Here is a 25,032-nt window from a genome sequence, read left to right as displayed (position 1 = left end):
CACACAACATTTTAATCACGTTTCGTTCAATGTATGTAGAAAAATTGATTCCATCAACATTATTGTGAAGTGAAACCTTCTTCACAGTGCCCATCACTGTTGTTGCACAACCAGAGATCTTAAAGGCATTTTGTTGTTTCTTTCGAGTCACTGAAGCAGAGGCTGTAATCCTAAATAAAATTATTAAGACTTTGCTGCCTAATACCAGGTGCCTATTAAATATAACAACATCTCAGCTTGGCATCATTGGAGGAATTATTGCAACCAGCCTGGATCTCAAATAAATTTCAGTTTTTCGTAGATTCACTTAAATCAGTGGTTCTCGGACCACAGGTAGTCTGCAAGACCCTGAGAAGTGGTTCATGAGGTCTAAGGAAACAAACATAATTGCCATTTATCACTTCTAGCATCTCGCCAAGTGAGCACTCCCCTACGGACCACTGAAGTGTCAGCTGCAACTGTGGTGGTCCACCCTCTCCAGTGGTCTGTGCAAGAGCACTCACTTAGCAAGACACTCTTCCAGGGATCACCAGAGATGACAGAGAATGGACCGCCCACAACCACTGCTGGCACTTCTAGTGTCTTGCCAAATGCTCTCTGTATTGAAATCGAGGAAGATCTGGCGAGGAGGTAGATGTGGTGTCAGCAGTGGCCCCTTTAAGAGTTAAGGCCTTGGCTCTCAGCAAAGGGTATGCTGCCCAGCTACAGCCACTAGAGGCAATAGGGTCCTTAATGATATAAGGAGCACCTGAGGCAGGAAAGGTTTGTGGGTTGTAGTGGAGAGAGAGTGGTAGAGGGAGAGGAGGCTTGCTTACTAACGAAATGGACTGACTGTGGTTAAAGAACCTATTGGACTGTTGACTTACAAGGCTCTGCCTTGTGGACTGATCTTCTGGCTAATTGATTGACTGGCTATTGACTCATGGACTGACCCATGACTCTGCTGACCAATCAATGGACTGGCTAATGACTTGCTGGACTTTTTGGACTAATTATCTGGCTCACTGACTAATGGACTGACTAACGGTCCACTCCAACAGGCTACAGAGTGCTGGAGAACTGAGGTGTGCTGCTATACCTGGAAGGACTGCTGCCTTAGGAACTAGGAGGAGGGGTCCCTGCAGTTTAAACAGGCAAGCTGCCGTGGTGGTGGAGTCTAGCAGTACTGCCATAGAGAACTGGGGCCATTGTTGGGGAGCTAATTAGCTGAGAGTGGGCATAAATTCTCACTTAGCTTGGATTGGGAATCTGGCAGAACACTCTCCCATTGACTACCAAATTTAATTTTATTTTTTGTGTACAGGGAGACTTGAGGTGTTGCATGTGGTCCATGATGATTCCAATTTTTCCTCAGTGGTCTACAGGCTCCTAAAGCTTGGGCTTGGAAGTTCTGGCTTAAATGACGGTGCCCTAGAACAGCTGGTCTTGGAATTAACCAGAGGGAAGGCACCCGTAGAATTAATGCTAGGAGCTAAGTGCAAGACAAACATGAGCCAGGATGGTGTAGGATGGAACCCATTCAGTAATGAAGCTTGCTTTGGGCCAGTCACTATCAGGGTTGTCATGAGGACAAAGGGTGGGGAGAAACTATGTACACCATCTTGAGCTCCTTGGAGGAAGGGTGGTATAAAAATCTGATAGATAAGATGTTGATGAACCATTAACCAACAGTCTCTAGTATAACCTGGCATAACACAAATGTGATTAGAAAGTTGTCAAGGAAGCCCAACGTGGACAGTGTGATGCTGTGTTATTGTGGGATACACACAGCTCTGGTCACAATCCCCAAAAGGATTTTAAATTTGTTTTTCAGTCATTGCTTTGCAAGCCTGGGCTCCATATTGCTTGCAGGGGTGTCCAATGGTTTACATGGGACCCCCAGACCCCAGCCGCCTGGCAGCAAGACCAGGAACGCAACATGACAAGCAGCAGTAAAACGCTCGGATCAGTGGGCAGAGCTCCAGCGTGCTCTTTTCATGTGCTCAGAAAAGCCCTCTTGTCTACCCTGAGCATCTTGCCCATGTTTGCATCTGGTTTCTCAATCTGGAAGTAACTGGTGATGACATCATCGCCAATTACTTCCAGTGGTACTTCCAATAGGTGGACCATGAGAAGTGGTATGGTGGGGGACAAGTGTTGAGAATTGCTGGCATAAGCTATAGAAATTAGCTCTTTTTGGAAGCAAGTTTCAAGTGCTCATGTTCAAGTGCGGGCAGTGTCTGCTGAATCTGAGACTCAGGGCACAATCCTAACCCCCGGGTTAGGCCGGCGCAAGTCACTGCACCAACCTGAGGGTGTCGCAAACGTGCCGTAAGACGCGTTTGCGTTGACTTCAGAGTTGGGAAGGCCAGCGTAACTCCTTGCGCAAGGAGTTGTGCTGGCCGACCTGCGCCAGATCGAGGCCCAGCACAGTAGGGTTGTGTCGGCCGAACTTGGCCAATGCAGGGGTCTGAGGGGAGTGTCGGGAGGGCGGGGATGAGACAGGAGGGAGGCGTTTGGGGCAGGGGGAGGACAGGCAGGGTGTGGGAGGCGGGGCTAGGATACAGCAATTATGCCAGATCCTAACCCCATTCCCGGGCTGCCTGGGGCAGTCCCAGGCTGCTCAGATTTGCACTACCTCTTGAGGTGGTACAGATTCAGGCAGTCCCATTGGGGCTGCTGCTGCTTTACCCTGGGTAAGGGGAAGCGATTCCCCTTGCCCCAGGCTGAGCTACTTTCAGTCCCAATCCTGCCTTGGATGCAGTGCAGGCCCACTGGCCTGCCTGCTCCAGGGCAGGTTAGGATTGGACTGCCGGAGGAGTTGTTCTTGAGACACTCCCTGCAGCCCTGTCAGAAGGGAAAGCGGAGCGATCGTGCTCCGCTTCTGGTTTTGCGGAGCAGGGCGCGATTGCTCCGCTTTCATTTTCCTGACCTGGGGAGCCCTGCCGAAGGTTGCGCAGGGTTCCCCGCACCCCCCGGAGGCTGCAGGAGGTTTGGGCAAGTGCACCCAAGCCCCTGCAGCCCTCCTGAGCGGTGCGATCCTGTGGATCACGCAGCTGCCTTCCCCGTCTCCTGGCTGCCCCCACCCCTTAAGGGAGCAGAGGCCAGGACCCACAGGCTGGGGCGTCACGACACCCCAGTTTGAATACCACTGCTGTAGAGAGACAATGGATACTGAGTTTTTTCTCCCTCTCTTACAACAGTAAAGTCCAGGATTCATTCATTGATACTGATTGGGAGGAGATTCAGGATGAATGAAATGAGATACTTCTCAGAGCAGATAATAATTACTTTGTGGAACATTGCCACAAGATATGGCTAGGGCTACTAGTTTGCATAGCATTAAAGTATAAGTGGACAAATTCTTGGAGGCCTCTGAGTTCAGTGGCAGTACGTCTGTAGGTGCAGGGGAGCAACTGCTTGTGGATTTCTCAGAGGCAGCTGGTGAGTCTCTTTGAGAAGCAGAATAGATGACCTCTGGCCTGATTCAGTAGGGCTTTTCCTATATTCTGAAGTGTGTACAAGATCATACCCCAAGTTTTCCATCCAATACAGTACTCCAGGCATTGTGTATGGGGTACTCAGGCAATCACTGGTCTAGGGCTGAGGAGACCTAGGCCTCCTTGGCTTCACAGTAAGGTCATACTCTAGGATCTTGAGAATAGTCAGCAAGTACCTATAACACCATAAACCAGGTTGGTGACCTAATTGTGCTTCCTCATTGCAGAGAATAGAAGAGGCAGGAATATCCTGCACAATCCTGCTGATGTTCTTTAAACCAGATCTGGGATAGGGTCAGCAAGCTGGTCTGGGATCCAGCCTGGAGAGCCCTTGGCAAATACTTTACTGTAGGATCATGGGAAGGAACCACTATGGGAGAACCACCCAGTCCTTATTTCCTCCATCTATCAGCAAGCTTCGCTTAAACCCCCAAAACAAACGGGAGGCCAACCTTTCCACCCCTAGTAGGATACCTGTCTCTTTACTCACTGGATCAGAACTGGCAGAATTCACCGGGGGACACTTTCGCTGGTACTGGACAAAGTGTACTGGGGGCAAGTGCAGAGTGACCAGATATAATGGAGGACAGGGTACATATGCCTTTAACCATTGTATAGAAGAGGGCATTTGGGCAGCAGCAGCTTTTTAAACCCTGCATGCCAAGCTGCACCTGCCCAAATTTCCCTTTTCTATATGGTTAATAGGCACCCTGTCCTGCATTGCATCTTGTCACCCTGGGCAAGTGTTGCGAAAGTCTTACAGTCCAAGCCTATGTCTGTCTACTCAGAAGAAAGTCAATGAGGCTTACTCCCAGGAAAGTGTGGCTAGGATTGGCCTGTTAGGCTGCAATAACCTTCACCCCGGAATACCTTCGATTAATTAAACTCAGGGGCTTAGTGCTGAGTAGGGACTTACTTCTGAATAGACGCGTGCCTAGGCTTGCACTGTAAGCCCTCTGAACATGTGCAAAGTGCAAATAACCACAGGGAGCCTGCAATGGGTGGTGGAGGGAGCAGATTACTTGGGGGGGGGTCTTGTTCGCCTCTCCCCCATTCGGTTGCCTGTGAAGGGGCTGGGAAGCGGATTTATCCCGCACTGTCCGAAGGAACCACTGGCCGAGGCCGGGGATCGCCTTCCTCTGGAGCTGCCCCCTCTCTCCTGCCTTGCGACCCTTCCCGAGACACCCTGAAGGGGCGCTAGGACCCCGCTGCCGGGGATGGAGCCGGGGTGCTGCCAGCCCACCTAGGCGGAGGCTGGAGAGACTGCGGCAGCGCCTGCTCCTTCCTCCCAAAGAGCGCCCGAAGAAGCGCAGAGGGAGTCCTGCCGGGCCGCTGGAGCCTCGCCTGCCGCGCTCCTGCTCGCTCCGCGGGTCATGGTAAAGTTTCTCTTTCTTTCCACTCTTCTTTTCCACCTCTCCTCCATCCCTCTCTAGCGCAGCAAGCCTGTCCACACTTTCCTGGGAGTAAGCCCCATTGACTCTAATGGGACTTACTTCTGAGTAGACATGCATAGGATTGGACCTTTCTTTCTTTCTTTCCCACACTTGGGTCTACCAGTTAGACCCCCAGCGGGCGATGGAGAGGGGCAGGGGTCCAGCAGCGTTGGGTGGAGGGCTTGGGGTGGGCACTTAGAATGTTGCCCGCAAGGCTGCTGCAGGATGCCCGCTAGATGGTGCGGCTGGACTGCGTGCACGTGTGAATGGCCACCTGCGTGTCAGTTCGCACTCGTTCAGGTTCCAGAAGAGAGTCCTGGCCGTCTCGGGCCGGGCAGCCCGCGGGCAAAAGTCCCGTGTCACCTTCAGGGCTTGTGGCATGAGCATCCAGAGGCCAGCAAGGTGGGGGAGCAGACTGGGGTTATCCAGCATCCCCTGTGCCCAACCGGGGACAGACTCCCCCAGCAGGGCATGAAAGGAGTAACCCTTCGTAGCAATTGGGCGTTCAGTGGTACACTGCCTCTGTTTATGGAGGCTTTTTGGTTTGGTTTTGGTTTCTGATTCTCTGTGTTGTGTGTTTTGTGTGTGTCTTAACTGTAAAGCATTTTAATCACAATTCAGAAAGCTTATATAAACTTCTTATATGGCTGCCATCTTATGTGCCTTTACCCGGGAGTAAGCCTCATTTAGTTCAGTGGGACTTACTTCCAAATAAACATGCATAGGATTGCACTGTCAAATATGTAAAGATGCGACTGTCATAGCTTAGACTGGAGCCATCGACAAAGCATTCTCCAAGAATTTGCCCAGTCCCTTTTAATGCCAACTAAGAATGGCTACTATTGCCACATTTTGTATACCTGGTGCAGGATTGTTCCGCTGCACCCCGCCCCCCCCCAGGTCATGCTGCAAGATCTTCCTGAATCTTTACTGTGCCACAAAATTCTTTATTTGTGTTTGGTAGAGCCGAGCAGATTTTCAAGGACTGAGTCAAAACTGGCTCAGAGAGACTATTTTAAATGCATTATAGGACTATAACAGGACAGAACAGTGGTTTTGGAACAGGGTCATGCTGGTGGTGAGAAACAAGTTCTTATTATAATAGCAATGAGAACTACTCTGGGTACCATTCCAACAAATAAGGCTGTGCTAAAGTCTCTAAGAGCAATAGCAGGTTGCTAGAGAATGCTGTAGTGTAGGCAGTTTCTAGAGAAAAAAAGTGTTACCTGGGCTCAAGCAGTCACGCCCTCTGACCTGGGTGTCCAGTTGTGGGTGGATAATCTGTGGTTACTTTGTGTAGGAAGGTAAATGCACTTGGAACATGCTCAGAAGCACTCTTCCTCAGTGGTCTCGCATGAGTTTGTGTCACCTGTTACGGGAGGCCAGCACATCACATCCATGATGGACCTCCTCCCATGCAGTGGGCTAAGCAACGCCCCAGGCTGTGGGCGTGATTATGCACCATTGCCCTGCCTTTTGATAGAATATATTACAACGCAGTTTGTTTCATTGCATTTTGCATGAAATTATGCATTGAATGATATATAATATGATTTTTCAAAAATACCAGGATTTTAAAAACTTTGGCCTGTAGTGGTATCACAACCCCCCCCTCCGGTGCAGCCCACATCCCCTAGTAACACCACTTCTCTTCCTGGTCAAATTCAGCTGTGTTTGTGGTAACTTCTAAGCTTCTTGGGCTTAGAAGACATTTTTCAAATGGAAAATAGAAATAATTTTTCTCTAAGCACTATTATTTTTTTTTTTAAAAAAATTAATACAACCCCTTTCTAAGGTTCAAGATGGCTAACAAGAAGCAGGGATTCAAAGATTTCAATAATCCTTACAACCATCATGTAAGGTAGCCTGTGTTGTTGTTCCCATATATGGGGGAAAGGGGGGTTGAGATATAACAGGTTCACCTAAGGCACCCAGTGAGTTCATGGCTGAGCTGTGATTTGAGTTGTGACTATCTGGCTCACAGGTCATGCTCTTAACCATTAGACCCACCGACTCAGGTCTAATCAGCTCATTTTTCTCTCTCCTTCTGCTGGTCTAGGAGATTTATTGAAATTCCTTTGGGAGCCCCGATCAGGCTTTGTTACCATCGCTGTCAAGGAGGACGGTCCTGGGATCTGCTGATGGAGAACCAGTCTTGGGACTTCTTTGGAACCCCAGTGAGCAATGCCAGTGCAAACCAGACTCTCTTGGGCAAGATGCCCCAGTTGTCTTTGGAGGTGCAGGTGGTCACCATCTTGCTGGTGCTGCTGATCTGTGGGGTGGGCATTGCAGGCAATGTCATGGTGGTCATGGTGGTCCTTCGCACCAAACACATGGTGACCCCCACCAACTGCTACCTAGTAAGCCTGGCTGTGGCTGACCTGATTGTGCTGCTGGCAGCAGGGCTGCCCAACATCTCCGAAGTGGTGGCCTCTTGGGTGTATGGCTATGCAGGCTGCCTGTGCATTACCTACCTGCAGTATCTGGGCATCAACATCTCAGCATGCTCCATAACAGCCTTCACAGTGGAGCGCTACATTGCCATCTGCCACTCCATCAAGGCCCAGCTACTTTGCACTGTGGCCCGGGCCAAGCGCATCATAGCTTGTGTGTGGCTCTTCACCTCACTCTACTGCCTCATGTGGTTCTTCCTGGTGGACACATCTCAAGTCATGTTTGCTGATGGCACACAAGTCAACTGTGGCTATCGTGTCTCCAGAAACCTCTACATGCCCATCTACTTCTTGGATTTCACCATCTTCTATGTCATCCCCCTGGGCTTGGCTACTGTCCTCTATGGCCTCATTGCCCGCATCCTCTTCATGAACCCGCTGCCTGCCACCCCACAGCATGCAAGCAGGCTGAGCAAACACGAGAGCTCCATCAGCACCTCCAGCTCCATGAAGCTCTCCTGCCGGGGGAACAAGGGGGCCCTGAGCTCCAGGAAACAGGTTCTTCTTGCTACTTTTCAAGGGTTGTTGCAGATAGGAGATGCATGTGTGGGCAGGGCATGTGGGGTGGGCTACATAGCATCCTATGGGCACACTGACCTTCAGCATGGATTGTACTTGTGTGAGGATCACCCAATATTCAGCTTGAGACATTTTGGTGTCTGGAGCAGAGAATCCAAATGGTGTCCCTACCCCAGTGCTGGTAATAGCAGCATTATCTGCATACCAGGGCTGATCCAGGTCACTTGGCATAATGGTTGCCTATGCTGAGAAGAGGGTTGGATTAGATGGCCTCTAAGGTACCCTTCAGCTCAAATGCTGTATGATTCTAAGTACGTCATGTCACGCAGCAAAGGAGCAACAATGCAGAGCAACAATACAGGGAAGAGTTAGATGACATTTTCATTTCTCTCTTTTTTCCTCCAAAAGAGTTTAGCGTAAACCACATGTGATTCCCAGGTGGCCTCTTTTCTTAGAGGTACTTTATCAGCAAAACACCTCCTGTGGTTTCTGGCCAGTCTTTGGACACAAATGGGATCTTGGGAGTGCACATCTTTAAATATATAGACACAGAATGTGCACAGGTTTCTAATCAAGGCAGGGAGGGTAAGATTGAATATGGGGCATTGGATTTAGATGGGGAGCTAATCTCCCCATGTAGTTTAGTTTAGGGGAGCTAATCTAATAGGAAAGACCAAATAAAGTATCTGGAATTTGAAAGCCTTAAGCTTGAATGAGGAGGCATTTGAGTCTCACAGTGCTGAGATACCAGTCTGAGGATTGAAAGCAACTCTGGGACATTAGGAGGGTCTAGGTTGGAATGGAAGACAAGAGGGACTCTGGGTTGCGCCACTATGGGAGATTAAAAGAGCAGAGGGAGAAATAGGAACGGCCATAGGAAAGCCGTAGGAGTTGCGTATAGCACTGGGGACATGACATTGAGCTGCTAAAGGATCATGGATATAGGAAAAAAGAATGGGGAGGAGTAAACGAGACTCAAAGAGTTGAACGTATCTTGTCTCCACATGTTGTGTCACTGGTGAAAAAGGGGAAAACTGAGTGATCCTGTTCACATGCTCACCTAGGTGCATGGTGAGCATAGGACAAGTGCTTAAAAAAAACTGTGCTCGGTGATCCTGGTTTGTGTCCAGCTGGTTATATGCCCAGACTGAGCCCATGGATACAATTCTGTTTTCAGCAGCTAGAGGTATATTAAAGAAAAACGGGTTTTACTTCCTATTCCTGACTGGTCTTTTGTTGTAGTGACTTGTGTTGACATTTTCAGTCTCCTTTCTCTCAGGCGGTGGGCATGCCTTCAAATCATTTACTCCCGAGCAGTGACATTATCTGAGGGTGATTGATATTGCCTGTCAAAATGGACCTTGATGCAAGGGCCTCTGAGATATCATTTCCCCTTGCCTTCCTGGTGCTCTCACCAGGGCTTCCTCTAGTTTAATGCTGGGAAAAGATGAAGTGGTAGAGCTTGGTGTCACTTGGAATTGCTACAGGTGAATGCATTTGCTGATGGGAGAGAAAGTCATGCATCTTGACAGGAAGACTTTCATGTGATCTGTGCCTGAGGGTTGCAAAAGATGAGGTCCACAACTCATCCCATCACAGGTTACCAGGTGCACTCTGCTTCCTACATTTGGAAAACAGGATCTCTTATACCTCATTAAATTCTGGTTTGGACTGAACACTTTGTACTCCATGGCATTTACTCCACCTCTGCCTTGGGCACATTCATTTTATCTGCTGGTTGGTTTTACACAGCAGATGCTACTTCTATTTCTAATGGAATCTAAATGTGCTTCCTCAGCCATGAGCTCACTAGGTGGCTCTTTAGTAAGCTGTTAACTTCCAGTTTCAGAACCCATCTATAATATGGATAATATCAGAGAGGGGCATTTATACAAGTCTGCTGAAAGCTTCTTGCTATATCATGGTTCCATCAAAAGGTCTTCCCCCCCCTACACCTTCCCCCCCCAATCAAGTTATTGAAAAGTAGGTCATTTCTATGCATTATGCAAAATCAGGAGAAAACAAAAACACATATGTAGGGACAATGAGATTCTTTGTCCAGGAACAATGAAGGACAAAAAACTGCACCATGTAGTAAGGAAGAATGCTGGTCTGGCCTGACACAATATTTTTCAGTAGGAACTGCTGATCAAACAAGTCATTGTGCACTGTATCCAATTTGGTGATCATGATGATATTCTCAATGTATTCCTCTGATCCTTTGGCCTGAACCCTCTGGCTGCACTTACCTGGAGGACAAAGTTCCATTGAGCACCATAGAGCTTACTTCTGAGTAGACCTGCCTAGGATGCAGACAGTACTCTCTGACCACTTAGGTCAGTGGTTCCCAAACCTTTTTGCAACAGGACCCATTTTTTTTAAACAACACTCTATTGGGACCCACCTAAGTTTACCAGACTTTTAAAAAAGGAGATCTAGAAATAAAAGTTTGTTTGTTTGTAATTACAACCAGAAAAAGGACCCTTAAGCAATCTCTTCCCAACGGTGCATATATGTGACAGGGATCAAATGAGTACACTTGTGGGCTAAGCAGAAATGGATTAACATTTATCTCTCTATATTTACACATGCTTGCAAACTGCAGCAGCTGAGCAGTTTGCAGGTTATTAGCAGCTACAGTATCTGATATTTGAATAGCCTCAAGGCTTGAGGCAATTAGTTAGCCTGAGGACCCACAGTTTGGGAACCACTGGCTTACAGCGCAATCATATGCTGCCTGGAGCACAGAGCTGCTGCAGTTCTGAAAATGACTGCCCTGGGAAGTGATAACTGGGAAGCAGTGACAGCACCTTGGGAGAAGGCAACTTTTGTCCCCTTCCCCCAGGTAAGGCAGGTAGCCCTGCAATGGGGCCACTTGATTCTGCAGCAACCCTTAGGCTGCTGAAGAATCAAGAGCCTAACCCTGCCCCACTCCCTCTCCCCCCATGCCTGCTCCCTACCCTCTTCCCACCCTGGAACACATCCTCCCCACCTCCCCCCGTACCTCCACTTCCCTCTCAGCTGCCCAGCAGTTCGGGCAACTGCAGAGCACCGTTGATCCACCGGCACTAGCCCAGCACCGGCTGATGCTGAGCTAGCACTGGTGTTGGACCTGCACTGAGGGCCGCAAACATGCTTTACTGCATGTTTGCAACACTTGCCGCCAGTGGAGTGCTGGTGATGCAAGCCCAGGATTGGGCTCTTAGGCAGTAATGTCAAAGTACCAAGAGCAATGTAAAGAGGGATCCTGAGAGTCCAATCCTATCCAATTTTCCAGTGCTGGTGCAGCCGTGCCAATGGGGCATGCGCTGAATCCTGTGGTGGGGACACAGTCACAAAGGCCTCATCAAGATAAGGAAACATTGTTCCCTTACCTCTGGGCTGTATTGTGGCTGTACCTGTGCTGGAAAGTTGGATAGGATTGGGCCTTCAGTCCTTTCCAACTTGTATAAGAATGTTTAACTCATTCTTTCTGCCAGGCACATGACTTTGATATAAAGAGAAAGACAACCTGAAGCAGAAGTGAGATTTTTAATTGTAGGTTTCCTGATTCACAGCTGCTGTATTAAAGAAGCTGATCAATCATTTTATAACACTTAAAAAAAACAATTGCAGGGAAAATGAAATAATATGCTACAAAAAAAACCACACTGGATCTTTTACAAGCACCTGGAGAACAGACACTGGTGCTTTCTAAAGGCATGAAAGCAGGGATTTCTCAGGAGGAATTAGCACCTGGGAAAGAGGCACAAGAAGAGATTTAAGTGTGAACAGAGGTGCCACCTTCTGTTTGTTTTCCTGGTTTTATTGATACCATTCTGCGGAGTTAAAACAGAATCTCTGCCCCCTGTTGGGGATGTCCTGGGGGTGTCCTCCTTAGTACAGGGAGCAGAGCTAGGTGTTCAACTCTGTGATTGGTGGAAGTACCAGGAAGAGGAAGAGAACTGAGAACAGTTTTTGAGGGCATTTTTCCTCACTCCCACTTGCTATTTTCAGCTGCAGTGGTTGAATGCCTCACCAGCACCTCACTGTCCTCGAAAAGGGGCATTGATATAATCACAGCAGAAAAGTGCTTTCCTTTAAAAAAAAAAAAAAAAAAAAGAGAGAGAGAGTGAACTGTGAGAGGCAAGGCCATGATTGTTGCCATCTAATTGCAAATTAACTGCCTGATTAGAAGAGTGTGAGATTGCACAATGCCTAACCAGAGTGGCTCTCTCCAAACTGAGATCAGGTTTAATTAACTTCTCTAATTTAAGATAATTGCTTAACTTTGAGGGAGGAAGGGGGAAAAAAAGCAGGGAAACAACAGAGACAGGCAGCTTCCAATCCCATTCAAAGGGCCCTTTCACCCTCTTAGTGAACTGTGCAATAAGTACATTTGGCTTGTTGATGTGATGTCTTCATGTCTCTGCCTCAAAGCTATGTTGTTTTCTCATTGCCCATGACGCAACCATATCTGAGAAAATACGAACATTGCTTTGCTGAATCGAGTAAAGATCCTTCCGCTATGGAACTCTGCCTCCAAGAATGACCAGTCAGAAGCCTATGGAAGCTCACAAATAGGGAAGTGTTGCAAAATGCCTCTCCTTATTGCCATCATCATATCTTGTGGCAGTGGATGTCACAAGTCTGCCATTATATGAAGCAAGACAGTCTTCTGTCTGCCTGAACATACTGGCAATTTTTTTTTTTTTAAATTTGGAGTATGTCACAGTTTGGAGTAACCTGAGATTTTATGATTAGGACACAAAAGACCTACTATTGCAACATATTCTGAATGAATGAACGCATGTAAAGGGGGAGGCAGGATCACAGCTGATCTATGCGCAACACTTGAATGTCTGCATGGCAAAGGTGATTTTCCCAGTCCTAAGGAGAGAGATCTACATTTGTATACTGTACTTCTAGTTGCATTGACACCATGCAAACATTCAGCCGCACTCTCTTGTGTGTATGTTCGCTGACCCTGAATATGTCTTTAGAACAGGGCTGGAGGGAAACAAATTTTTCTCTCTGCAGTTTCTCTGTTCTGTTGATGAGGTTGCAGATTAACTGTCCTTCTCCCCCCCCCAACTAAAGTCATAAATGCTTCAGTCCTTTTTTCAGAGAAAAGTTGTCCATCTCAGTTGCTCTTTTCGATACCTTTTCCAGCTCCATGTTATTCCCCTTGAACTGAGGCAATGAAACTTGTGTGTGTTTTTCTCCTCTGCGCTACCTGTTTATATCCAGATATTTTTAAAAATGGAGAGACAATAGCTTGTCTCGTCTCCTTCCCCCTACCACAAGACCATTTCTCTTTGATTGTGTAGGGATGGAACACAGTGTGGCTCCTATTGTAAAGAATCTTATGAGAATATCCTGAAAAGATTAATAAATGACCTGGGCATATTTTGTTCCTATTGCAGTGAATCTTATGTGAGTATCCTGAAAAGACTAATATATGATCTGGGCATATTTTGATAAAACCTACATACTAAAATACTGTATATCTCATGGCGTGGAATGTATGCCTGTGTATTTAGGAATGGCAATACCAGGATTTTCCCAGCAGGGGGAGAACGTCCCCTTTCTCTTGCTCCTGATTCCAAGTGTCTTGATTTTGCAAACTGCCAGCTGTATAGGATAGCTTGATGAAGGGAAGGATTTTCTATGGAACAGGCACAAGGGAAAAAAAAATAATGAAATAATGAAAAATAATGTTTTTGTGCCATGAGTGGATTAGATCATTGCAAAATGAAAACTGTATTGAGAAAAAGAAACAAAGAGAGATAAAACTCCACATAACACACACACACAAAAATGGTTATACTTTTTGGGTGGGGGGGGGAGAAGGGGTATGTTTTATCATCACTTACCCCATATACATTTGAAAGAAAGAAGCAAATCATTCAAAAATTGAAAATGAACCAATCATCTTTTGCTAATATCAAGTAAATTATTTCACATAAATTTCTATAAAAAATTAATATGACTGTCTGGTCCCCTATATATTCATGGATCAGCGGTGCTCATGGAACCCTGTTTTCTGTTGGAAAAGGGGGTTCTGGGGTTATAGCAAGTAGATAAATCAGCAGAAGAACCCTTTTCCTGGTAAATTCTACCACCCAACCATTTACTGCTATTAATAAACATACATAGGAGCAGAGGCTGTTAAGTTTTCTAAAAAGGAAATATGTTACTTAGCATTTACAATCATATACATCTTCTAAGGTATCAGAGGCTTCTACTTCTCAGGGAACAGAGAATGCAACAGTTGTTCTCTTTATGTGGAAGTAAGGGGGTTGGTGCTCTTTAGCAGTGGCTGCCCACCATTCAGGGACAGAGTTCAGGAGCCCCTAGACCAGTGATTTTCACTCTTTTTCCACTCACGGCACACTGACAAGGCACTAAAATTATCAAGGCACACCAGTGGTTTTTTTGACAGTTGACAAGGCACACTGCACTGACAGCAGAGATTTGCATCCCCCAGTGGCCCTGTTAACAAATGATCCCCAAACTCCCACGACACACCTGCAGACAATCCATGGCACACCAGTGTGCCATGGCACAGTGATTGAAAATGGCTGCCCTAGACTCTGCTCCTTCAGTGGCCAGGAAAAGAAGGGAAGAACATGTGGGAGGAAGGAAATTACTCAAGGGACAAACCTCCTATGGGTACCACAGATAAGGGGTCTCAGGCAATTGGGCAGTACACTGCCCCCCAGAGACCTGCAGGTGGATTGCAACCACATTCCAACATTTCCCACTACCAAACAAATGCTCATCAGGGAGAATAAAGGTAGCTTCATTGAACTTAGTGAATAAAACAGGGGAATACACTTTCAAATGTGTGTGATGCCAAATGCATATAATCTGTGTTGCTGGGCATTCATGACTCCACCATCACTACTACAACCACCACAGTAGTAGCCTCAGAGGACTGAGGGGATGGATCATAGCAGCATCAGCATGCGCCAGGATCCTTCTCCTGTTTCCTCTCCTCTTCCCTCTCCCTTACTCTCTGCAGACCTGTGCCAGCAAAGTGCCAGCTGGAGGAGCTTGACAGTGAACCAACCCTAGAAGAACTTCATGTGGCCCTTGCCTTTGGCAAGGCACCTGGAAAAGACAGCATCCCTGCTGAAGTCCTAAAGTGCTGCAAAGAGATCATCGCCACTGAGCTGCATGAAATCCTCTGTCTCTGCTGGAGAGAAGGTGGAGTACCTCAAGACATGAGGGATGCAAACATCATCACGCTGTACAAGAACAAAGGCGACAGGGGTGACTGCAACAACTACTGTGGCATCTCTCTCCTTAGTGTTGTAGGAAAGTTGTTTGCCCAAGTTGCACTAAAGAGGCTCCAGGTACTTGCAGAGAGTGTTTATCCAGAATCACAGTGCGGATTCCGAGCCAACAGGTTCACCACTGGTACGGTATTCTCCCTTAGACAACTGCAGGAGAAACGCAGGGAACAACGACAGCCACTCTTTATAGCCTTCATAGATCTCACAAAGGCTTTCGACTTGGTCAGCAGGGACGGCCTCTTCAAGATCCTCCCCAAGATCGGATGTCCACCCAGGCTCCTCAGTATCATCAGATCCTTCCACAAGGACATGAAGGGCACTGTTGTCTTCGATGGCTCCACATCAGACCCCTTTGACATCTGAAGCGGAGTGAAGCAGGGCTGTGTTCTTGCACCAACCTTGTTTGGGATTTTCTTCGCTGTCCTGCTGAAGCATGCATTTGGAACTGCAACAGAAGGCATCTATCTCCGGACCAGATCAGACGGAAAGCTCTTCAACCTCTCCAGACTGAGAGCAAAGTCCAAAGTCCAGCTGAAATGTCTGTGTGACTTCCCTTTGCCGACGATGCAGCTGTCACTACCCACTCTGCCAAAGATCTCCAGCAGCTCATGGATCGTTTTAGCAAGGCCTGCCAAGATTTTGGACTGACGATCAGCCTTAAGAAAACACAGGTCATGGTTCAGGATGTGGACTCACCTCCCTGCATTACAATCTCTGCGCATGAACTGGAGGTTGTCCATGACTTTGTGTACCTTGGCTCAACGATCTCCGACACTCTTTCTCTCGATACCGAGCTAAACAAATGTATCGGTAAAGCAGCTACCATGTTTTCCAGACTCACAAAGAGAGTCTGGTCCAACAAGAAGCTGACGGAACATACCAAGATGCAGGTCTACAGAGCAGACTCTTCGCTCACAACAGGAGAGGAAACTGAACGCTTTCCACATGCGCTGCCTCCGACGCATTCTCGGCATCACCAGGCAGGACAAAGTTCCAAACAACACAGTCCTGGAACATGCTGGAATCCCTAGCATGTATGCACTGCTGAAACAGAGATGCCTGCATTGGCTCGGTCATGTCGTGAGAATGGATGATGGCCGGATCCCAAAGGATCTCCTCTATGGAGAACTCGTGCAAGGAAAGCGCCCTACAGGTAGACCACAGCTGCGATACAAGGACATCTGCAAGAGGGATCTGAAGGCCTTAGGAGTGGACCTCAACAAGTGGGAAACCCTGGCCTCTGAGCGGCCCACTTGGAGGCAGGCTGTGCAGCATGGCCTTTCCCAGTTTGAAGAGACACTTGGCCAACAGTCTGAGGCTAAGAGGCAAAGAAGGAAGGCCCATAGCCAGGGAGACAGACCAGGGACAGACTGCACTTGCTCCCGGTGTGGAAGGGATTGTCACTCCCGAATTGGCCTTTTCAGCCACACTAGACGCTGTTCCAGAACCACCATTCAGATCGCGATACCATAGTCTTTTGAGACTGAAGGTTGCCTACTACTCTCTGCAGACCTGTGCCAGCAAAATGGTTGGTACAGATCCAAAGAGACCAATTGGGCAGCCTTACTTTTATGCATTAAGGACTGAAAGTTCCCTTACCATGAGAACACTCCATGACTCTTCCCCAATAAGACACAGCATGCAGTAGCATAGCTAGAGGGGGTGCAAAGCACTAAGTTTTGCAGGCGCCTGAATGTTCTGTGCAAACAGACCCTCCCCCGTCTCCTTCAGAGCCAGGTGAACACCTCTGTTGTGCTCTCACTACCTGGAATGGCTCCAAAGGGGAGGGGGACCTTTGCATGGCTCATTCAGGCATCTGCAAAACTGAGTACTTTGTACCCCCTCTAGCTACACTGCTGACAGCATGTGCTCTGTTGGTGTGGCTGCATCAGGGTGGAGGAATTTAGTTATGATTACAATCCTATATGATACAATCCTGAATGATTACAATCCTATACGCATTTATTTGGGTCACTGAACATGGGATTTACTTTTAAATGGATATGTATAGGATTGCACTGTAAGTTCTCTTAAAGACAAATCCACCAGCTTGTTTCCTTTGCTTCGAATCACTCTCTTAGCGTCTTCACAGAGCTTTCCATATTTACGCTTGCAAAACATTCCCCCCCAGTTTCATAATCTTTATTATAGCAATAGAGAAACTGAGGCAGAGAAATGACAATTAGTGCACACAAGTGCATCGGAAGCAAGAACTTGGACAGTACTCATACTTGACATGAGAAGGATGAAAGCAAATGGGTTAGGTTGTTTATACTGAGAGAAATCAGCTTAGAAGCAACCGCTGGGCAAAATTTATCTCATGTTGATGCCAGAGTGGAAAAGGGAGCTGTCATCCTGGAGACAATGAGCAGGGAGAAAATACCTTTCAGATACAGGCTAAGCTTCAGTGCACAAGTCTTGATGGCCAGAACTATCTGTTTCAGTATTGTGTCAAATAAAGAAAATGCCCCATCACTGTTACCTCCCCAGAGAGACAAATTCGTAAGGCAACATGCTGAAGGCTGCAGAATGAAGTGCATGGCCCAATCCTATCCAACTTTCCAGCACTGATGCATCCACAATGCAGCCCCAACGGAAGGGAACAAATGCTCCTTTACCTTGAGGAGGCTTGCATGTCTGACCTCCCATTGCAGGATGCAGCACACATGCCCCATTAGCATAGCTGCATCAACTCTGGAAAGGTGGGTAGCATTGGGCTCTTAGGTAGCTTAACTACCCTATCCTATGGGCTGCTACTGCCACCATAACGAGTCTTTTGTGGGCAGAATGCACTTTTTGGCAGTTGGGAAAGGTGATCTGGAAGTGTGCATAGCTGTGTGCTTCTGGACCATCACAGAGAGGCTGTGGGGGCCTCATACCTGGAAGCAGGATGACAAAGGCCCACTGAAAGAGATGAGTCGGTGGGGTGGGTAAATGAGCCTCTTATCTCTGGAGGGGCTGTAGCTCAGCGATACAGCATGTTCTTTGTATGCAGGCAGTCCCAGATTCAATCCCTGACATTTTAGTCAATGGTGACTGACCAACTCCAGCAAGCCAGGCAGAGTCTGATATATGTATGTTCTTTTATGGAACTAGGGTGTTGCCTTATACTGACTCAAATCATTGGTCCACTTGCAGCCATTTGCATGCAGCGTCTGTTCTCCAATGGAGCTACAGCCCCATCCCAGGGTTAGGGCTGGGAAGGACAGTGTAGATCAGTGTTTATCAAACTGGTGAATCGCAGCCTACCAGTTTGTGAAATGCTTCCCCCTCCCTTTAAGTGGTGGGGGGAGATGCAGGGAAGAGATCCCCAGGATTGTGTTCTCTAAGGGGGGGAAGGGAGGGGTGCTTTCATTTACTTGGACTCAGTGAGGGTGCTGGAAGCTGCAGGAGGTGTGGGAAACCCAGTTTAACCCTCCGCAGGGCTCCCGAAGGTTTAGAATGTTCAAAAGGAGCTATCACAAAGCACTTCCTGTTTGCAGGAGGTGCTTTGCAATTGCTCCGTTTCAAGATTCCAAGCCTTGGGGAGCCCTGCAGAGGGCTACACCGGGCTTCCCACGCCTCCTGCAGCCTCCAGCAGCCCTTACTGAGTCCAAGGAAGTGAAAGCACCCCCCCTTTGCCCCTCTTAGGGATGCAATCCTGCGGATCACTTCCCTGCCCTTTCCCCTTCCCCACAAAGACTTTGAACCTCTGGTGTAGACAGTACTGACCTGGATAAATCAAATGGTAAGACTCAATATACTTCAGCTTCATTTGTTGGTCGTTTATGAATTCCAGACTTGGCCAGTAAGGGAACAGCTCTACTATTCTCTGGTATAAACTAGTCCAAATCAAGAGGAACTATACAGAAAACGAGCCAGTGAGGTGCACAGCACAACATAGTCCATCACAGTGGCATCACTGAGTTTGGTGTCACCCAGTGCATCAGTGGTGTTACCCTATGGCCTTGCCCCTTCCAGTATTGTTCCAAGCCTAGCCTCTCATGAGAATGGGGATGGTTTTCCAGACCAGCCACCTGCTGTGACACCTATGGACCAGCCAGCTCATCATGGATGTGTCTGGTGTCACCCCTTCTGGTGGTGTCACCTGGTGAGGTCTGCACTCCCCACACTGGCTAGTCATGCCACTGGCCCATCACATGCAAGGGAACCAGAAAGCTTAATTTTGTTTCATTAGTAGAATATGCCGGTGTTTGTTTTAAACAGGACTATGATCTTTGTTTCCAATACTTCCCTCATTAGACTGCCATCCCCTGGGCCTCTACATAAAACTTTTGCCTTTAATCAGGCAGCATTTGTCACAAAAGACAAATTGGTTAGATCAATATACGTTTATTGGAGAGTAGCCCATGAAGGAAAACAAGAGACGGCTGCCTTTGTTAGAACTAAGGAGCTAAATGTAGCTTTTGGGATTTTTTCCCCATTAGTATTAAAAATTAAGACTTTGATCTGTACCACCAGAGGGTGCATGAGTCAATGCAATTGTCACACATACTCTTGGGTGTTGCACATTGGCAAATATTTTCCACCAGCTTGACTTAACAAAAGTGTAGGCCGCAGTTACACGAACAAATGCAAATAGCTCATCATTTCTCAAACCATGGTATGGAACCCACTAGGTGGGTCTTGAGCCAATTTCAGGTGGGTCACGTAGGACCTAGCTCAGTTGCCATTGAAAACACAGAACTGAAAATACAGGGTACGGAGCCGGTAGGCAGGGTAGGCTCATGGTTGGAGATAGGCATGGTGCTTTGCCCTGAAAAGGTGGGAAGATGAGACACTGGAAAGGGGGGAGGGCTGTACGGTTGTAGAAGGATCCAAGTCCGTGTTCTGCTTTAACTTCTGAGCTGGAATATTTGAATTCTGAGCTATACAAAATAACAGCATGAGCATGCTGTGTAATGGGACCTTTGGCTATTGTGGCTTAGGTGTGAAGCCTAAATTGATGATGTCACTTCTGGCCATGACATCACTTCCAGGTTAATGACATCACTTCTGTTGAGTCCTGACAGATTGTCATTCTAAAAAGTGAGTCCTGGTCGTAAATGGTTTGAAAACTACTGAAATAGCTACTATTTCCATAGATGTTGTACAGGAGCACATTCTGTTCAAGGGTGCTGTTGTTTTCTAGAGAGGAACTAGCCTCTCTCTTAATCGGGGGGCTGAACTGAGTATAGAGGTCCAGCTCTAAGCAATGAAGAACCTGTTCCAGAGTTAAGATATGGATGCCATAAAAAGTAAACTAGTTTCCTCTTCTCCGTGCATTATTTTAGCATAACAGGAAATGTTAGTATCATCTGAATCCCACAGAAGGATGATGCTGGTGTGGGATGGGACAATTTATCAGATGTTACTTGAGTGGCCAGAACACAGGGAGCAACTCTCATGCAATCTTGTAACTGCTCTAAGTACAGAGCAGGAGTGTAAATAACTAAAAGCGTATAAAATGCACACAATTCTTAAACCATTAATGCAGAGATTCCCAAACTGCCACAGTGCACTTGCAGGGGCATCACAGGATGTCCCCAGTGGCCCCTCCTACCAGCTTTCCCGAGTGCCCCCATCTTGAATCATGCAAAATTTTATGTGATCCAAGTTGGTGGCATCCAGCTCTTATGAGATTTGGGCACCGCCATCTTGGATCATGCAAGATCTTGTGAGATTTGGGTGCCACCCTCTTGGATTGTGTAAAAAAAATTTTTATTTTTTTTTAAAGAAAAAGGGCCAATTGCCGTTCTGGTTGGTCAAAAATATACCATTCTGTTAAACAGATTACAGCAGCAATTTTCAACCACTGCGATGTGGTACATTGGTGTGCCATGAGTGGTCCACAGGGGTGCTGCAGGAGTTTGTGGGAAGTTCATTTATTAGTAGGGCCATGTGAAAACCGTCAACGCAGCATAGTGTGCCTTGTCAAATGTAAAATACTGACAGTGTGCCTTGACAATTTTAGCACCTTATCAGTGTGCCGTGATATGAAAAAGGTTGAAAATCACTGGATTACAGCATCTCTGCAGTCTGTTCTCTGCACCTCTGCTAATCTTACTGAAGAAATAAAAATGACCAATGACATTCTTACAGAAAAAGGGGCTGTCATGAGAGTTAAGGGCATTTGCAACTAAATGTGTGCTTGCTATTCAATCACTTTCAGATCTTGGATTAGTAGGGATCCCCAGTGGCATCACTTGGATTTGTGTCATCCGGTGTGGGAGGCCAGTGCATTACCTCTAAGATGGACCTCCTCCCATGCAGTGGGCAAGGCAATGACCCAAGTAGTGGGTGTAGTGATGTACTATTGCGCTACCCCACTGGTTTTTTGGCTGTTCCTTTTGATAGAACACAAATATTTCAACACGGTTTATTCCATTGCATTCTGCTGTAAATTATGCATCCAATGGTATGTAACATGATGGTATTATTCGTACAAATCACGATTATAGCTATTTTGGTCACTACTGATGTCACCCCCCCTCGGATATTACATTATTATTATTATTATTATTATTATTATTATTATTATTAACAGTATTTATATACCGCTTTTCAACTAAAAGTTCACAAAGCGGTTTACAGAAAAAAATCAAATAACTAAATGGCTCCCTGTCCCAAAAGGGCTCACAAACTAAAAAGATGCAAATGAATACCAGCAGACAGCCACTCGAACAGACACTGCTGGGGGGAGGTGGGCCAGTTACTCTCCCCCTGCTAAAAAAAGGAGCACCCACTTGAAAAAGTGCCTCTTACCCAATTAGCAGGGGTTTAAAGCTTACTAATGCTTTATTGGTTTCATGCTGTGTCATAATAACATCTCATTGGCTCTTTGAACCATCAGTCTTATTGGTCCGTTTTGAATTAAGGAAATGTACTTTTTTGTTAAATAAGACACTTGCATTTTTGTTTTCTGGTTTTTGGGCCATAACTTTTGATAGAATGGAGATATTTCACTCCGGTTTTTTTTCATTGCATTCTGCTGTAAATTACACATCGAATGGTATATAGCATAATGGTATTATCCCTTCAAACCACAATTTTAGCAGTTTTGGTCACTAGTGCATGTCAAATCCCCTGTGCGCGTAACATGCTACAGCCCGCACCCCACTAGCGACGCCACTGGGAATTCCCAAAGTCCCCCAAATTCCTCTACCCCTTCAAAACTGTAATAGGCTGGTTTACATTTGGTTCTAAAAATGAGAAGTTGTGCAAATAATGAACCTTGGATCATAAGATCTTCCAAAAGAGCAATGGAATGGAGCTCTGCAGCCTTTTTGAAGAGTGTGCCCCGAAGGTTTTCAAGTGTCCAGAAGAGGTGACAGGGACATTGTGCCTGTCTCAATCAACAGCAGCTACTCTTGCAACTGTATCTAATTGCATAAGTAGAGAAAAATGCAGCCCTAATCAAAAGGTTAACCTGCTGTAAATGAGAGCGGCTTGTTAAAATGACAGTGATTAGAGTTCCGGTTTTACATCTCTCATTCAAAAGGGGGAGGCAAGAAATACCTTTCAGTGTGGTCATTAGCAACCATTTCAAACTAGGAGGCAAAGATTTTTGTAAGGTTTGAGTCATGAAAGTTAATAGCATAATTATGGCTCAGACAGTATGGCCTTTGGAAACCAGATGCTCTTCAAAGTCTAGGTCTGTCTGGGATCAGGAGATCATGCATTAGTGACATAATGCATGATCTGCTCATTACATAAAGGACAACATGGATCAATGTAGATAACAAGAAAATAATATTTAGGAAAAGGTTTTCCAGACACTGTGTATTGCAATTGCTTCAGAGCCCAATCCTATTGTTCCCCCCCCCATGCAATGGTGCCAAAATGGCTATCACTGCATCCTGCATTGGGGGGGGGGGCAGTCCAGGAGGTCTCCTCAGGTTAAGGAACAATTGTTCCATTACCCAGGTGTAAAGCTTTGCAGCACGGGGTGGGGAGGGGTCCACTCAGACCCACATTAGCTAAAGAGCTGCTGCAGGCTGTGTAGACCCTCATCACAGGATCAGGTCAGGGAAGGAGATTAGGATTCAGTGGCCACCACTGCCATCAAACCCACTCCTTTCCTGGACCCAATCTGCCGGTCCTCTGCCCTGTCACTGCCCCATTCCATCCACCCCCTGCCCCATTACCACCTCGTTTTGCCTCTGCCCCCATTCCGTCTTCCTACCATCCCCCTCCCACCTCTGCAGTGGCATCACTAGGGTTTGCCTCACCCAGTACGGGAGGCGAGCATGTCACCCCTATGATGGACCTCCTCCCATGCATGGGCAGGGCAATGCCCCAGGTGGTAGGGGTGGTGATGTAGGATTGTCCCGCCCCCTGCTGGTTTTTTGGCTATAACTTTTGATGGAGTAGAGAAACTTCAATGTGGAAATTACGCATCGATTATTTATGCTAGCATTATTCAAAAATACCATGATTTAAAAATTTTTGGCCAGTAGTGATATCACCCCTCTGTTCATGTCACCTGGTACAGCCCACACTCCCTGCACGCCCTAGTGATGACACTGCTTCTCTGCCATTTTACCTGGATCAGTGGGATCCGCTAGCCCTGGCAGGAAGGCACCTGCCTTTCCACAAACATCCCTGGCATGATGCTGAGTAGTTTGCTGCCGGAGCATCTTTTACAATAGTCTTTGGCTGCTTTACAGCAGTCAGCACCAGCAGAAGAGGCGCAAAAGAGAGGATGGCCAGTAAATTAGGACTGGGCCATAAATCCATTGGCAACAAGGGATTATGATCCTCCTAATGTTGACTGACATCAAGAAACCTTCATATGTAGAAGACCCTGCGGAACTTAGATGCACTCTGTGCTCAGTTATACATAACTTGAAGAGCTGGAAACCATTCCAAATGCTCTTTACTTCCAGCCAGTAAATGTACCCTTGTTACTCATTTGCTGCAGAGGACATGTCTTTCCTATGGGACATTACACACAGTTCTGTAGACTTTAATCCATTTAATTGGTAGATTACTCTGCTAACGTTTGGTTGATGAATTAGCATGACTGGTGGAGCTGCAATTCAAGGGCATCCTTTTCACTAGGTTCGCTCCTCTATTAGTGAACCCTGGGGCCTTACAATAATGAATTTTATTAGCACTCAGATTCTACCATTTTATCAGTAGGATCATGGGATTCTTTCTCTGTAGCTATTATAAGTACTGGATGGAATGGGGTTGTTCAAATGTAATCACATTGGCACCTATTGGATAATGTCTAGGAAATCACCAGTGATAACAGCAAACTTTTGTTGTTGTTTTAAATGACTTTTTCAGAAGTTCTCTCTACTTATTTCTTACTTTTGAGGTGAATCACCCCATTGTTCTTCTACTGAAGGTATACACCATAACTGCCCTCCACCCCAGCCTCAGCAACCTTCCCTTATCTTCCAAGGTTCTCCAAGGAGATAGCTAGAAGCAGTCATTAGGGCAGAAAGAAAAGGCCAGTCTGCAAGGTTAGCTACTTTTGTATTTAAGCCAACCAAGCACTCTGCTGAAAATCTTGTGAAAATGCCACAGAAAACTTTCTCCCCTGTAGCAGGATGACTTTTCACTCTTGCCTTGTGCAGTTGCCCTGTGAAGCCAGAAGATCAATATGTGGGTGGCTTTAGATGTGAGAGGGTAAGTAAGTAATTGAAGGCATGAATGACAAGGAAGAGGAAAACCATCTCTCGAAAATGTCAGCTAGAGCTTTTTTTTCACAGTGTAACAACCAGGAGGCATACAAACACAAAAGAGCAATTATGGAAGGGCAAACTGTATGGCTTCACAGTGGGCGCCAATGCAAGCATCACTTTGCTGTGGTACTCAATGGTATGTTAGCATCAGGCAAGCATCATAGAGTAGAAGAACCACAAAGCCGGTGACTTCA

At 46.7% G+C, this 25,032-nt stretch overlaps 1 protein-coding gene across 1 annotated transcript in view; it reads left to right on the top strand.

The window, feature by feature from the left end:
• Positions 1-7,053: 7,053 nt before the first annotated feature.
• The window catches only part of LOC136649172 (thyrotropin-releasing hormone receptor-like), a 36,695-nt gene continuing 18,716 nt past the window's right edge, over positions 7,054-25,032 (top strand). Inside the window, 1 exon segment of the mRNA XM_066625619.1 lies at positions 7,054-7,863. Coding sequence (XP_066481716.1) covers positions 7,054-7,863 — 810 coding nt within the window.

This window comes from Tiliqua scincoides, chromosome 4 (genome assembly GCF_035046505.1).
Source record: "Tiliqua scincoides isolate rTilSci1 chromosome 4, rTilSci1.hap2, whole genome shotgun sequence".
Taxonomy (NCBI): Eukaryota; Metazoa; Chordata; class Lepidosauria; order Squamata; family Scincidae; genus Tiliqua; species Tiliqua scincoides.
This window is presented reverse-complemented; position numbering and strand designations above follow the sequence as displayed.